The sequence below is a fragment of the Girardinichthys multiradiatus genome, chromosome 11, assembly GCF_021462225.1.
Source record: "Girardinichthys multiradiatus isolate DD_20200921_A chromosome 11, DD_fGirMul_XY1, whole genome shotgun sequence".
Lineage (NCBI taxonomy): Eukaryota > Metazoa > Chordata > Actinopteri > Cyprinodontiformes > Goodeidae > Girardinichthys > Girardinichthys multiradiatus.
In genome coordinates, this window is record NC_061804.1 from 17,982,904 (window position 1) to 17,998,706 (window position 15,803).

At 38.0% G+C, this 15,803-nt stretch overlaps 2 protein-coding genes across 2 annotated transcripts; one reads left to right on the top strand and one right to left on the bottom strand.

Annotated features, from left to right (window-relative positions):
• Positions 1 to 1,271: 1,271 nt before the first annotated feature.
• LOC124876517 (ras-related protein Rab-39B-like) lies at positions 1,272 to 6,205 on the bottom strand. The gene is made up of 4 exons (XM_047379374.1): positions 5,900 to 6,205; positions 4,823 to 5,055; positions 3,019 to 3,289; positions 1,272 to 2,197 (listed from the first exon to the last, which is right to left on the bottom strand). The coding sequence occupies exons 2-4, from the start codon at positions 5,035 to 5,037 to the stop codon at positions 2,042 to 2,044; spliced, it is 642 nt and encodes a 213-aa protein (XP_047235330.1). The 5' UTR covers positions 5,038 to 5,055; positions 5,900 to 6,205; the 3' UTR covers positions 1,272 to 2,041.
• A 1,380-nt stretch (positions 6,206 to 7,585) lies between these two features.
• Positions 7,586 to 14,012, top strand: rab38c (RAB38c, member of RAS oncogene family). Its single transcript, XM_047379712.1, has 5 exons — positions 7,586 to 7,690; positions 7,870 to 8,061; positions 8,396 to 8,529; positions 10,491 to 10,628; positions 12,632 to 14,012. Exons 1-5 carry the CDS (start codon positions 7,624 to 7,626, stop codon positions 12,785 to 12,787), a joined length of 687 nt encoding a protein of 228 aa, XP_047235668.1. The 5' UTR covers positions 7,586 to 7,623; the 3' UTR covers positions 12,788 to 14,012.
• Positions 14,013 to 15,803: the final 1,791 nt, after the last annotated feature.

Here is a 15,803-nt window from a genome sequence, read left to right on the forward strand (position 1 = left end):
CCTAAATGTTCTCCAATGGTTAGTTTTAACAATGACCGTGCAACATTTTGGTAATTATCAGTGAATGTTCTCCAAAGGATCCTGGAAGGCTATCAACAACCTTTACAGTATGACCTTTCCTTTACCTGAAGGTTATAGCAAATCTTAACTATGTAACTTTAGAGAATCTTAAGGAAACATTTCTTAATGTTCTCTTAAGTGATGGTTTTCATATGGCTCATATGAAAACCATGGGTTTTCTTTTGCTTTTATGCATGTGCACTCAATGGGGAAATGGCACCCCCATGTGTTTAGTTGGCGCCCCCTGCTTGTTGCTGAACATAGGGAGGCTAGGTTGCATCCTTTGGGACTGCACTGCGTTGTATCCCACCAACCAACTTAGATTATTTCTTCTATTTTAATTTGTTGGTTTACGGCAAAAGGAAGGGCTCCGTCAGGACGCCATTCATGCAAGAACCTTCTTGGAACATTCCATAAAAGGTTGTCCAAAGGTTCCCTGATGGTGGATTTCACACCAGATGTGATTCTTAGAACTACCTGGGAACATTTCTGAACATTTCTAACATTTCACTTTAACAGTGAAAGGAAACACCTATGTTTTGATATGACTCCTTGATAATCCAGTTCATTGCATATTTCAGTGCAGCTCCAGTTAACTGTTGACAAAACATACAAAAAAAGTTCATTTTCTGGTTCATAAACATTTTAAGCTTTGTGCACTGACATGGAATCACAGACACCATACCAGCAATAGGTATTATTAGTGTGGTATAAAATATGTGGAAATCATTAATATGTAATTGGAGTATTAAACATACAAGTGGCCTATTCAACGCAGGAAAAATATTTTCTATGGCTCTCCGTCACCTAGTATAGGTATTCTTGTATTATAAAATCAAGATTTAACAGTTTTACCTCACCTCTGACTCCCCAGAATAGAGTTTAATAATATTTTTGACTGTTTAGTTCTATAAATCAAGGAATCTGCAAACTCATTTCATTTTTGTGAACTTATGTAATAATGTGTGTTTGAACATTAAATATACTCATTTAAGACAGACAGAAAGGCATCTATGGATGTCTAAATGGGATTAAAAGGGGGCTAGGGTTGATCCACAGGGCTTACCAAGCATGACTTTCAACGTCTTTGTTTAGGCTAAATTTAGATGGGAGCTATAAGCTGAAGAAGTGACATTTCAAGCATTTTTTTAGGCTGAATACAGACGATTACTGGTCAAACCTAAAAAGCAACAGCACACAGAACGGATCAATAGCATGGAAGGTATATTTTATAAATTACAGAGATGCACTACATGAAGCTACAACTTTTTAAAATGCATCCACACAAATGCATACACTCTTATCAGTAGGTCAACCAGAAACATAAGTAGGAAAATTATCCTAATTATACTCTTCCTATTAACTAGTCTTAAAGGCAGTCAGTGAGCAGCTATAGAAGATTTTACTTCTGACAGACTATTCCCAACAGTGGTTAGAGGCAAACTAATGGTAACATCTCAGCTGTTGGCTTGGTTGGTTGCTTCTATTGTCCTGTTTCTTCTCACCATGTATAAAGCTTGTCATATTTATAGCGCAGGTGTCCACTTGGACAGTGACAACATTTTCTTCTGCTTCCTCTGATATGGATAGCGGAGTGATGAGGCTCAGTCTTCGTATCCTCGATCCAGACTGAATTTATGTGGATACACGAGCAGATGGACACCAAACTGGCAGTATGAGTCTCTGGCCACAACATAACCAGCCACAGGAGTTATCGCTGGAGAAAAAGGCCAAAGGTGGCTGCAGTGTTGTTGAAAGCTACAGACACGTATACATGCAGACGGAAAGATAAAGGGTCAGGAGGCTTCTTGTGCTTTTACACCTGTCGGGAATCTGAGCATAGCGTTAAACGGATGATTTAACAGTGCTGTACATGTAGGAATAAAGTGATTAACAGTCCCAAAAAGCTGGCCTTAAAGCAGAGAACTTCAGTCCGGTGAGGTTATGTTTATACCGCTTTCCGGCTCAGGTGCTGCATCCATCAGCAGAAACACTGCCGATTCCCTTTGGTGACCTCCTCGGAGGAATGGACTGTGTTGGGAACAAATCCGCTTTTTACGCCTTCCCAGTTATCCTGCATCTGGATGTCACCACTCCGGACCAACTCGAAGATTTCCCTCGTCAGATCCACGAAGGCCTGAAGGAAAAAAAGTTCAGTCAGCGCTAAAGGTGGTCATGGGTGTGTGGGTTTAGAATGAGGCCTAACAGACAAAAAGGGAACAATGGCTGAACCTGTGTACCATACTTGCTTTTGTGTCACACTTAAATGTTTCTGATAATCAAACAAATTTTTACATCCATCAAAGATAACCCGAGTAAATGAAAAAAAAAAATTTGTTGCCCCCTAAACCCCATAACTTGATGGCAACAGCTGCCATCAAGTGTTTGCAGTAAGTCTTTCACATGTGGAATAATTTTTACCCACTCTTCTGTGCAGAATTGCACAGAAGAGTGGGTTAAATTGCAATTGTTGTTTTTTGTCTCTACCAGGAAGGTTCACCATTGCTCCATGTTTTCTCCATTTATGGATAACGATTCTCACTGTGATTTCTTGGAGTTCCAAAGCTTAGGTGATGACTTTGTTTCCCTTTCCAGCAGAAATGTGTCATTGACTTTCCCATCTCTTCTTAATTTTCTTTAGATTGACACATGATGTGTGACCTTTTGAGACCTTTTAGCCTACTTCATGTTATCTGAAGTGATATCATGACTGCACAGGTTGAGCAGTAGGCTTGGGTGTGGCTAGTGAAGTTTAGATCAGCTTGCAACCATTTTGGCTAATGACAAAAATGCTTGAAGGTATTGCATAAGGCCATTACTTTTTCACATGGAGAACTTTTTTACTTTAATAAATGAAATTATCATTTGAAAACTGAAACAATTTAGCGTGCCACAAAGAAAAAGTAGAACATATCTCTGGGGGTACAAATACGTTTACACATTACTCCATATTCAGACCTTCTCCACATTAATGGCATCCCGTGCCGATGTCTCCACATAACGCATCCCATAGGCCCCTGCCAGCTTCTCCGCCTCGTGCTGGGTCACCTGACGTTGGGCCTCCAGGTCACACTTGTGGCCGACGAGTAGGAAGACGATGCTGTGCGGCTGGACGTGGCTCCGCGCCTCCTCCAGCCAGTTATGGACGTTCTGGAAGGAGCGGCGGCTGGTGATGTCGAAGAGCAGGAGGCCGCCCACGGAGTTACGGTAGTAGGCTCTGGTGATGGACCTGGATAGGCAGATGAAAGTGGGATTACTGGTGTAATCAATTTGTTTGTACATACTTAACATCTGGTGTTTGTTTCCTTATTTTGTCCCACTGCAGCCAAATAATTGAGGGAATATTTGTGACCGACCAAAACAAAGCACAGAGAAAAAGATACAAAATTTGTGTTTGCTAGTTGTATTTGCTAGTTAAAATTTGTATTTGCTAGTTGTATTTGCTAGTTAAAATTTGTATTTGCTAGTTGTATTTGCTAGTTAAAATTTGTATTTGCTAGTTGTATTTGCTAGTTAAAATTTGTATTTGCTAGTTGTATTTGCTAGTTAAAATTTGTATTTGCTAGTTGTATTTGCTAGTTAAAATTTGTATTTGCTAGTTGTATTTGCTAGTTAAAATTTGTGAGTTTGCTAGTTGTGCTCCTGACCGAGAGTCAACACTATGGTGAGATCCAAAGAGCTGTCTGAGGCCTTCAGAAAGAAGACTGTAGCAGCTTATGTGTTTGATAAGGGATTTAAAGAGGTCTTAAATTAATTTTAAATCTGCCATTTCACAGTAGGGAGAGTATTTTACATAAGAGGACATTGAAACATCTGCCAGTGTGCCCTCCAAGAAAGTACACCCAAGAATCATATTCCAAGATGCTAAAAGAAGCCTCCAAAAACCCTAAAATGTCATCAAGGGACCAATGGCAGCCTCTGGGCGATGTTGATATAAAAGTGCATACCTGTACAATCACAAAGAGAGTATAAGTTTAACTTTCATATCAGGTGTACAAGGAGGAGACTTTTACACCCTTAGAGAAAAACACGAAGCCTGGAGTGTCAACTGTGAAGCACGGAAGTGGAAGGGTCACGGTTTGGGGATGCTTTGCTTAAGCAGGAGCTGACCAGCTCACCATCACAGATCTCCACCACGAACTCTAGTGTGTATCAGAGGCTGCTTGAGGAAAATGTGACAACATCTATAAAAGAATTAAAGCTGAAGCAGAACCCTGCAACATGGCAATGACCCAAAACATACCAAGGTCTGGGTGAGCATTAAGAAACGGAAAATCCTGGGCTGAGTCAAAGCCCAGATCTCGGTTTCATTGAGATGTTGAAGGTGACTTGAAATCGGTTGTGCATGCAATAAATCCCTCAAACGTCTCACAGCTAAAAGTGAGGAGTGGGGCAAACCTTCCTCAGACAAATCTCTGAGACTGGTAGAAGAACAAGTCTTTCTGAAGTTAATTAGTCAGAAAGGGTAACACTAACCATAAGGGGATAGGGTGTCCTATTTTTTCCTCAGTTTGAAAGGGCATTTTAATTAATATCTGTTGTTTAATGAGTTAAAAAGTGGACATGTTTTATGTGCAAATGGAAATAAATCATATTCGTTTAAGATAAACAAAAACACCTGCAGGGATGGAGGATAAAATATGCTTTTTTTTCAAAGCAGGACAAAGATGAGTGGAGAGTAAATATTATGCACTCTTGTTCATACATCTATAAGGCTGACAAACAGAGCTGCTTGAAGAGGTCAGGAAAATGTTGTCTCTACCTGAACCTCTCTTGTCCTGCAGTGTCCCAGATCTGAAGTTTGATCCTTTTTCCCGGTTCGATCTCCACCAGACGAGAGAAGAAGTCCACCCCCACAGTGGGGTCTGACACCTGGGCGAAGCGGCCCTCTGTGAACCTCCGGATCAGACATGACTTTCCCACTGTGGAGTCACCGATGACGATCAGACGGAACTGGTAAAGCCATATTGTCTCCATGACTCATGTGAGTTTAATCTGTCACAGAGAAAGATGTTAGGTTTTTAACTGAGCATGAAATGAGAAATAAGAAGCTAAAGCTCACGCTAATAAAACATTTAACTTTGCATCATGAATAGTTCAGATCATTTTTAATAATGAATTCATTGGTTAAATTAGTCATTTTTATTTCAAATAATATATTTTTCTATTCCTCCATTAGTTCCATATACAATGTCTTGCTATAAGTACCTACAGTCCTTAGACTTCTGTCAGATCTTGTTAAATTATAGCCACAAACCTTAATGTATTTTAATTAGGTTTGGCCTTTATGGGAGAGTGGCAAAAAGAAAGCCATGAGGCATCCAGATTATAATTTGCCACATGCCATCTGGTGAAATTAGTCTAGAATCGAACTCTCTGGCATACATGCAAAATCTAATTTCTTCTTTAAAATAGTGCATCTGTTTAAATAGACTGAAAGAATTTGAGTTGATCATAGGAATACGTTTTGGTTTATAACAACCGATTAATGAGCTCAAATCGTCTTAGCCCCGTGCACAGTGGGGTGATCTAATTTGAGGGGAAGGGAGGGAGGGGAAGGCCACTCCCCTCCAACTCAATAAACAGTGGTGTAGTCAGCCCCCATGTGGATTGTAGAGTAGCTGATAGGCAGCAATAACACCAAATAAAGGCGTTGAAGCAAGCCATATTCACTTTCAATGAAGAAATACATGCATCAATAACATGTTGTTACCCAGTTCCCTAAAAAATAAAAGAAAGCTGTTTTATTCCTTAGACCATGCCCACATCATCCTAGAAGCATATTTTGTTCTATGTATTTAGGATACAGATGAGTTTATGTCTATAAATGATGGGCTACCTCGATTCAGAGCTCAGCAGCTGTGAAAAACAAGCTCCATGTTGAAGATTGTGTCTTCTGAAAATGACCCCTGAGGCTGTCGGTGGCTGTGATGCAGCAGCTTACAGAAATAACCCCCTAAGATGCAGCACATGCACCCGTCCAGCATCACGGTGCAAAAAGTATAGAATCTAGCTGCTGAGGAAGCATATCAGCTGATGATGGGAGCTGCTGATATTTCCGTGTGATCATCCGAAATGGCAGCAGGACACAACACCACCACCAGCAGTAACAGCAGTAGCGGCATCACGCACGAACACCTCTTCCTCGCCCTCATCAGCACCAATACCGTAACTGCACCGACAGCAGCGCAGCGGTAAACGCTCAGGATGCTGCTTTCAGTACAGCAAGAACAGAATGCCATAAAAACCCAAATAAAACAAGGGTTACATGATACTGCTGCATTTAGCTTGATAACTTTGTGCAAGGAATAATGTTTAAATAACTACGGGACTTTTACAACTAACCTTGTGTAACTTCTGTATTTTCACATATTGAAGTTAGCTGTAAAAATAGTTTAACATCATAATCAGTATTTTTGTACATGGTCTATCTTTTGCACAAATATAAAATAGCACAATTCGGACATATTCCTACATTACAGGGAATACATTTCCTGTTTATTAATAGCTGTACAGTTTGCATTGCGTATTGTTGCTACAACAGTATAGATTTTACTTTCAGTTTTGGTATTATTATTTTTATTGTGTCCACCTGTGTGTTTTTGTTTATCGTTTTGCTGCAGATACTCTGTATATTTCCCCTCAGAGACAAATACAGAGCTATTCTATTCTGTTGTATTATATTTATATGTTTAACGGGTATTAAGCTAACAACACAATGGAATGATCTAACAAAGAATGGAGTTGAATGTAACTGGAAAATCTATGAATTCCACTCAATTTCCATTTTCAAATAGAACTCCCATTCTCATGATATCCATCCTAAATACCCCACCTCACCTGATGAAATTAAGCATGTGCATAACTAATGGTTACTTGCATTAAAAAAATAAATAAATGCAGATTTACTTGTCAAGGTACTCAGGTAATCGTGACGTTTGCATGAAAGAATGCTGAGACTGATGACAATATTTACGAGCAGCGCTTGAAAGCACCAGCTACTCTTACTGAGGCGGAAGTTGGAGACTGTTTAAAACTGTAATGTAACGGTAAAGTTCGTTAAACACTTTATTTTCCTGCAGGGAGAACTAATGCAACCTTTTTTTAGTTTGTATTTTGGCAACAGCGCAGCTGCAAAGGCCCTGTATGCTGCATTCAAGTACAGCAGGGACAGGATGTCGTTATTCACAAACTAAGGACAAAATGAAGATCCTTTGACAAAGCTTAAAACTTGGTAAAACGAGTGCTTCCTTGAAAATCTACAGTAGCCAGAAGGTAAAATGGTGTATGTAGCTTAAATATTTTATGTTTAATCTGCTTTGCATTTACCCTTGATGTCGCCTATATTCAGTTAGAATAGTACTCCTCAATTAGCATCAGCAGCAGCAAACAATAACACCACCACCACTACTATTATTATTATTATTATTATTATTATTATTATAAGGGGAAACCCAGAAGATTTGCATGCTTGAAAAAAGAATGATGGCTAGATTCACGAGCAACATTTAAATGCACCATCAACTCAGACGGTCAGTCGGCTTAGACCCGTTCAAATTTATAATGGGTTGGCTTCAAAATAATGAGCGCAGACCGTCAACGCTGTGTTTTTCCTGCAGACAGTACGGAGGTAACATTTTGTTCGTAATGATGACAAAACAAAACAAATTTCCATGACTTTGCATGCGCTTATTTTTAATTTTGCTGTCAAACTACATGTAACCAGTATCAAGTTTTTTTTCATATCGCTGTGTAGTGTTTATTTTTATTTTTTTTTTTTATTTTTTTGTCTTTCCTACCGAGCTACAGGCATGCAGCAGGAGCATTTTTTCAAAGTCCTGGTTGTTGGGGACCTTGGTGTCGGGAAAACGTCTATTATCAAGCGGTACGTTCATCAGATCTTCTCCCAGCACTACAGAGCGACCATCGGAGTGGACTTCGCGCTTAAAGTTCTGCAGTGGGACAATGACACTGTGATCCGGCTACAACTGTGGGACATAGCTGGCCTGTCTAACTTTGCATACCAAAATAAGATGAAAAACCATCTTTAGGGTCGATATTTATAAAATAATTTCATAGCAAATTATTTTATTGTGTCAGAAATGGCTAAACAATAAATCTTTCTCCCACTGTATCTGTGCTCTCTGCATGACTCTGTTCCTCCCTGTCTTTGATGCCTCCTCGTGGAAAGTAGATCTTGTGTCTGACAGTAAAGTGGTCCCATGATCAATAATATAAATCACATGATGGCAACTAATGTAGAATAAACTGTCTCTCTCATACACATGAACACACTCACATATTTGTGAGACTGAGTTGACTTGCTGTTTTTTCCCGGGACAGGAACGATATGGGAACATGACCCGTGTCTACTACAGGGAGGCGGTGGGAGCACTGGTGGTGTTTGATGTCACGAGGGCCTCCACATTTGAGGCTGTGCTGAAGTGGAAAGATGACCTGGACTCTAAGGTGGCACAAAATGAGGCTTTAGGATTAGGAATTCTCTGTCCCTTTCTGAATATACTGTGTCTAAGCTGAAGGTAATTCCAATACAATCACCTATTAATATTATAGAAACACTAAATGGTAAAAGTCCTGCACTTGTATCGTGCTTTATCAAGTCCGAGGACCCCAAAGTGCCTTACACTACCATAAGTCATCCACCCATTCATACATTCATGGTAAGCTACATTGTAGCCACAGCTGCCCTGGGGCACACTGACAGAAGTGAGTCAACTCAATCAATAAATAAATGAGTGTAATGGAGTGTAGCCATGCAGTGACACAGAAATATAAAATTGTGTGTCATCAGCATAGATATAACAATAAGTGTTGTAACGCTCCATTTTCTGATATTAAATAAAATTGGAGTGAGAATAGAGCCTTGAGGAATCCCACGTACGATCTTTGTTAGCTCAGATTTATAATTATAAATTGATACAAGGTAATGCTGATCTGCTGTATAAGAATTTAACCAATTTCACTGTACAAGACATTCACCCACTTTTCCAGTCTATAGATTATTATGTTTGATCAACTTTTAAATGCATTGCTGTTAAGGTGTATGCTATTTAAAACCTTTACTAGTGCAATCTCATTGCTGTGTGTTGTCGAAAACCTGACTGGAAAGCATTAAAGTGATTGCTTTTTTTCATCAAAAACTTTAAAATTGTAGTGGACTGTGAACATCTGATGACAAAAATACTAAATTAAGTGTCATCTTTACTCTATAGTCTAGAGTGGAACCTCGAGGAACCCCCTTTGTCTGCTCTGATTTATAATCACCAAAAGAAACAAAGTCGTCCCCTTGGTGGTAAAAAACAAAACAAAAACAAAGTGTTGTTAAAAAGCGTTGAAGACAAATTTTGCTTTATTTAAAGTAAATTTGTTCATAAATCCCCTTTTCAATGATTTTTGACAAAAATGCTATGCTAGATATAGGTCCATAATTAGGTATTATTTAGGCATCTAGATTTGGTTTCTTTATAAGAGGGTAGATCAATACAGTTTTTAGGGCCTGTGGAAACACGAGTGAAGAAAAGTATATACCATCTGCAATATTTCAAGTGCAACACAGCTAAAAATACATAGCCACAATGTCAAAGCAGAAGGTGGTGGATTTCAGGTCATGAACTGTGGATGGTTGTTGACTGGAATGGTGTCGATGATGTATGCTGTACTGGAGGTGTACGCGTGGTGAGGCTAACTGGTAGGATTAAACTGGGTCAGTAGATGTTTGCAACAAAACTGCAAAACAAATAGAAAACTGATCCTGTTATGTTTTAACTTAGGTGTCAAACTATATCAAAAGTTTATTTCTAGTAGCTTTACCAGCTTTCTGTTGAGTATTGTTTTGGAGAAATCCAATGCCAGGGCTTCCAAAGTAGAGGAATAAAATAATAACAGGAAACAGAACAGAAGAACAACAAGGTGATGTTTGTGTAAAGCTGTTCCCACAATGAGTTGAAATGTAAGTCAGATATGTAGGATGTGGTGACATCTAGTTGTAGAAATTTCAAATTGCATCGCTGCATGTCTCATCCTTCGCTTCCAAGAGAGAAAAACACCCTATGGAGGTTGATGAAAATACTTCTTCCAGTCAGAAGAAACATGTTGGTAAAATACAAAGATTACTTTAAATCTAAATCTCACAGAGGTATGAATCTTTTTGGGCTTCACTTTAAAATAAACAATTGTAATAATAAATAATAATAATAATAAATTTGATTTATAATGCACTTTACATCAGTCTACCGATCCCAAAGTGCCACAATTAGAGTGTAAAAAACCCAAAAAACAAAGTAGAATGAAAAAGAGTAAAATCAGAAGTTATTAAAATAAAGTTATTTTAGAAATATTTTGAACAGCAGGGACTTTAGTCCATATTTTGAAGGACTCTACAGTGTGACCTGATTTTTATGTTTCCTAAGGTGACTCTGAACCATGGAAGACCAGTTCCTGCAGTACTTCTTGCCAACAAGTCAGACCAAATAGCGTGTCAGCTGCCCAAATTGGACTCCTTCTGCAGGGAGAACGGGTTTGTGGACTGGTTTGAGACTTCTGCAAAGGTAACATCACTCTTGACATCATAAATAATTATTGCTATTATAGACCTCTAAAAGGAAAAATACTTATAAATAATAAGAATAAAAAAAGGTTTACTTGTTATTTAAACATTTTGAGTTGTCACCAAGGCAACTGAAGCTGACTGTAAAATCAAAAGATTAGCTTGAAACATAAGAGGTATTTTGTCAGCTCTCAAAGAGACAGAGGAAATGTAGCACGACTTCCAAATTTAGTTTTTTCCATTTCTGATTCAGTATGTCTAGAGAATTACATCAAGTCAGAGTGAAAGTCAGAGAAACCGTTTCAGTTGAAGAATCTGTAAACTCTGCAGACAGCTCAGTGAGATCAGGACAGAAACAGCTGTGGGTTCACAGCAGGATGTGTTCAGAGGAAGTATAAAGAAGGTAATCAGCCAAGTCTTCATTATTGAGGGTTTGGCTCCAAAACCTGAATGTTGCTAGTTTATACTAATTATTATCTTTTTCTGAGATAATAGCCAATTTCTACGAGAGCTTTGATTGCACATTTTATGCACATGAGCAACATTTTCATAGCTGTATTAAAAAGCTAAATTACTGAGTGATTCTTGGGAAACTTGTGGCATTATATGGAAAAATAATCAATATTTTGTAAATGTTAGTGAAAATATGTTTAAGGCAAAGTCATAACAAAGAAGAAAAAGGCCAACAAACCAAAGTGCTAATCAGATTATTTCTTAAAACTTTGTGTTGAAGAAATAATGGCAAGATTAATAACACGTTTAACTAATGATATTAGCTTTTAACTAACACATTTTGCACTCCTATGAACAAACAAAACAAATTCTAACTGTCATCATGATGCCTTGGATTTAGGCGACAGTAAGAATATTATAGGCCCAAAACACCCTCACATATACACTATAAGAGGATATCCAACCAAACCATTTCAGTTTTGTGTAGGAAAAGGACGTTTATTTTCATCAATGTTTGTACATCTTTAAATCAATTAATTAGAACCTGAGTAGAAGCAATAATTGTCTTGTTTTTAAATCGGAAGATTATTTGCAAAACAACAAAATTTGCCTTTTTATCCTTAATGGAGATGATTTCTTTTCTTTCTTTTGTGGGCTGAGACGTAACTTGCTTCCTGAAAGCATTCTACACCTTAAACATTGTTTTAAAATAGCCTCGGAAAACTGTAGTTTTGTCTGAAAAGGTTTACAAAATGATCTTAAAATCTCTTCCACACATTAAGGAACCTAAAAATAACATGTAAAGACCTCATGTAGGCCTATGTATTGGCACCCCTGGGAAAGATGTGTTAAAAGCCTTAAACATTTCATCTTTGATTGCAGTAGTATAAAACATAAAAACAATTGTATCCATTTATTTGAATAGATTTATTCAGTACGGAAAATAAACCCCATGTTTCAAAATAATTGTTATTTTACATAATCAAAAAGAGCCACACTCACAATTTCTATAAAATACATTTAACTGAAACATTTTTCTAAAATATGCTTCACATTTTATGAGGATGTGACAATGGCCTTTTTCTTTGAATATTAAGAAGGGTATAAATAATATTATAATATATATTTTTAAAAACTCAAACCCTTTGTACATTGTTTTATTATGTTGTGAGTTATCTCTGTCCTATTTCCTATCAAAAACCAACCTACATGAATGAAAGTAATTTAAAATATTAATATTGTGGGGGTACGTATAATTTTGGGCTGTATATGCTCTTGAACAGCTGGAAAAACATCAATTTGACATCTCAGTAACACAAGATGAAAAGGTAAAACATCTGGGTTTTAAAAACCTAAACATTTTAATGAAAATTCACACGGACCTCACTACGAGATCACCAGATATTTTACTCTGACCCTCTAAAATCCAACTTGTGGTGTCGGTAAAACATTAAAGAAACATTTGTGTTCATTTGGTGATTGTGCAAAACAAGTTGTGCGCCTGATGTAAAGGACATCTGTTTAGACCCGCTTTTGTGTTTTGACCATCAGGAAAACACAAACATCAAGGAGGCCGCATGGTGTTTGGTGGAGCACATCCTGAACAACGAGGAGAGCTTGATGACAGAGCGAGAGCCCAACTCCATCCTTCTGTCTGGATGCACAAGCACCACAAGTAGTAATTTCAACTGTTCATGTTTAAAATAATAGCTGCAAAGTGAATGTCAAAAGTTCGTTTTTTGTATAGTTTGAATTGTTTTGTTATTTTAACAAACTAAGAAAATGTATGCACATAAAATGTATACATTCTCAGAAAGATTTAACCTTGTTTTTAGCTGTTAGTCATAACCGACAAGTCACAAACAATGTGATTCCCAAATATTTCATTTAACTAATGGTTTGAAATGTTTCTGGGTATACATTAACACATTAAATAGGAACCTTTTCATATAGTTGAGTTATTTTATTTTGAGTGTTAATAACATATTCTCTGCTTATATTTTGATTGGGTCCCAATTACCCCACCCCCTGATGACGTCCAATGCTGCAGTCTCTGTTTTTCTTGACAGAGACAGATATTTTCTGAACAGGAGCTTCTGTAGGACAGCTTTTTGTCTCTTTAAAGATCTGACTTGAAACCTACAGCTACAGTCTTCAATGTACCCCTGCTGTTTATGTTTTCATGCAGAGCAGTTTGCTGTGATGCTAGGTGAAATTTCAGCTGGTCCTTCACCAGGTAATTTAATTGCTTGTCCTGTCCTGGACTAGATTACCTGAGTTAACTATTACACACATAGACTGTGCAGTTCATTTATTTCTCATCCCTGACCAGATGCTAAGTTATAAGTTAACTCTTATAGCCATAGCACCAAAATGTATGCAATACATGACATTTTTCTCATTTATTAAAAGGAGTAACAAGGTTTATATAACAAGACAACACACCCCTTCCCCACTTAGAAGCGGTCTCTAAGATTGGTTAACACTCTACATTCCCACAGCAAGAAGCTTATCTGCTCAGCAACAGTCAAAGACAGTGTGTCATAAACTTTACATTATAAAAACAATGCTTGGGTTCATAGGAGGATGTAAGGTTGGGGAGTGTGTTAATCTAGGTCATTCTGTGGCAGGAACACCATGGTGCCTTTAATGGCATGATACACAAAGAACATCTGTGCAACTCAGCTCCTTCCACGTGCATGGTATGTCGCAACCACAAACGAAAATACATAAAAATGCAATAAAACATTTTCCAATACTCCTCTAGACTAACACTAGCTTGTTTCTTCTCTGTTTTAATATTGTTGATAATTTGGCTCATAACATATTTCATAGGCTGCACGGTGGCGCAGTTGGTAGCACTGTTGCCTTGCAGCAAGAAGGTCCTGGGTTCAATTCCTGGCCAGGGGTCTTTCTGCATGGAATTTGCATGTTCTCCCCATGCATGCGTGGGTTCTCACCAGGTACTCTGGCTTCCTCCCACAGTCCAAAGACATACCTGTTAGGTTAATTGGTCTCTCTAAATTGCTCTTAGATATATGAGTGTGTGCATGGTTGTTTGTGTGTTGCCCTCCAATGGATTGGTGACCTGTCCAGGTTGTAGGTACCCTGCCTCTCGCCCACAGACTACTGGAGATAGGCACCAGCTTCCCCGTGACCCACTATAGAATAAGTGGTAGAAAATGACTGACTGACATATTTCATTGTGGTTCCAGCTAATAGTGTTGGGGGAAAGAAATGTACAGAAAAAAATATTTTTAAGCTTGCCGCTTTTTTGACTTGTTTTAGCCCAGAGTAGGTCACATGACAGATAAAAAGGGAAGCTGTAGTTAATAAGTGGTACTTACCAGATTTATTAGCATATTTAAATAATATGCACGCTCTATGTTACAGTTTTGCAAGCCGTGCCCCAAAAACATTGGACTCACACAAAACACAGTGGTAAGACTTACTAGCTAATACTGTGGGCGCAGTTGACATAAAACCAGGGACAGTAAATCAAAAACAGGTGTCGGCACTTGGGTTTTGTCAGGGACTCTAACATATTGATCGTCTAAAAATTCCAGGACCTAGATCCAGTACTTGGGATAATTCAAGACATAGACATTTTTTTCCTTTTTCTAATAATATTTTTATGCTATTTTTGTTTAATTATGAGAGCTCTAAACGAATGCAGTCATGACTCGTGTGCGTATTGTGGTTCTTGGTGTTGCTAACCTGATGACTTCGCAGCAATGTTTAATGAACAGTTAGACTGTTCTAAATTCTCCCTTTTTAAAAAAGAAATGTGACTGATGACTTCTCTGGTGTTACATGAGACCTTTGGAAACTCTAACAAAACATTTTTACTTTTTTCAATGAGCAGTGGGCGTGCCCCAGCCCCAAAGGACTCTCAGACGGGCCAGTCCTTATGCAGCACCTGCTCCCAGCTGCAGTCAGAGCAATAGACGTTCAACTAGCTGTGTTTGGTCTGCCAACAAATCTGTCATGATCCATTAGTGTTAGGTGTTTAAGTTTATCTCATGTTCCTGTCCCTTTATTTCCCTGTTGTTTATATTTTCCTAGTAATGGCATTCTAGTTAATTCCCTTGAATATTTATTTCCTAGTTCATTCATTGTAGATTATGTTCTTTGTTCATTCTTGTGATGATATGTATTATTATTCTGTTAGATTTCTTCCCTGTGTTTCTCTCCTGTTGATTTTTCTCCGTCAGCTTCTCCACCTTCATTCGTCTCAGCTGTTCCTTCTTTCCACCTGATTACTCTCCCCTGCTTGCCATCCCTTTCTACTCATTTCTCCCCTGTGTTTAAGCTCTCTGGTTTTCCTTGCTCACTGCTGGATTCTTCTGTTAACATGCCTCCCTTCTGGTACCATTCTGATGCCCGTTATCCAGTGCTTGCCATTGTTTCCTGTCAGGTCTTCTGGTGACGCCTTGTAAGTTTTCTCTTTTATTTATTAATTAAGTATTTAACAGTCTGTCCCTGTGCCTTGGTCCTTTACAAATCCACACAAACGTGACAAAATGACACATGAATGAAACTGTCACTGGCTGGTGTAAGAATTATGATTATTGATTAATTAATATTTATTAAGAATTATGATTTAAAATTATAATTTGAAAAAAATTAATTTCTTAACCAAAAATCATCACTTACGAATAGAAATCAGAGATGTCCTCTGGTGTTGTGATTATGGGCTCAAATAAATAGATAATAGATAAAT

Excerpts from the sequence above, each read along its gene's own strand:
- rab38c (XM_047379712.1), top strand. The coding sequence starts at position 7,624 with ATGGGTTGGCTTCAAAATAATGAGCGCAGACCGTCAACGCTGTGTTTT. Across the intron at positions 7,691-7,869 it reads TTCCTGCAGACAGTACGGAG|GCATGCAGCAGGAGCATTTT; the intron begins GTAACATTTTGT and ends ACCGAGCTACAG. Across the intron at positions 8,062-8,395 it reads GCTACAACTGTGGGACATAG|CGGGACAGGAACGATATGGG; the intron begins CTGGCCTGTCTA and ends GCTGTTTTTTCC.
- LOC124876517 (XM_047379374.1), bottom strand. The coding sequence starts at position 5,037 with ATGGAGACAATATGGCTTTACCAGTTCCGTCTGATCGTCATCGGTGAC. Across the intron at positions 3,290-4,822 it reads GCAGGACAAGAGAGGTTCAG|GTCCATCACCAGAGCCTACT; the intron begins GTAGAGACAACA and ends CTGCCTATCCAG. Across the intron at positions 2,198-3,018 it reads ATGCCATTAATGTGGAGAAG|GCCTTCGTGGATCTGACGAG; the intron begins GTCTGAATATGG and ends TTTTTCCTTCAG.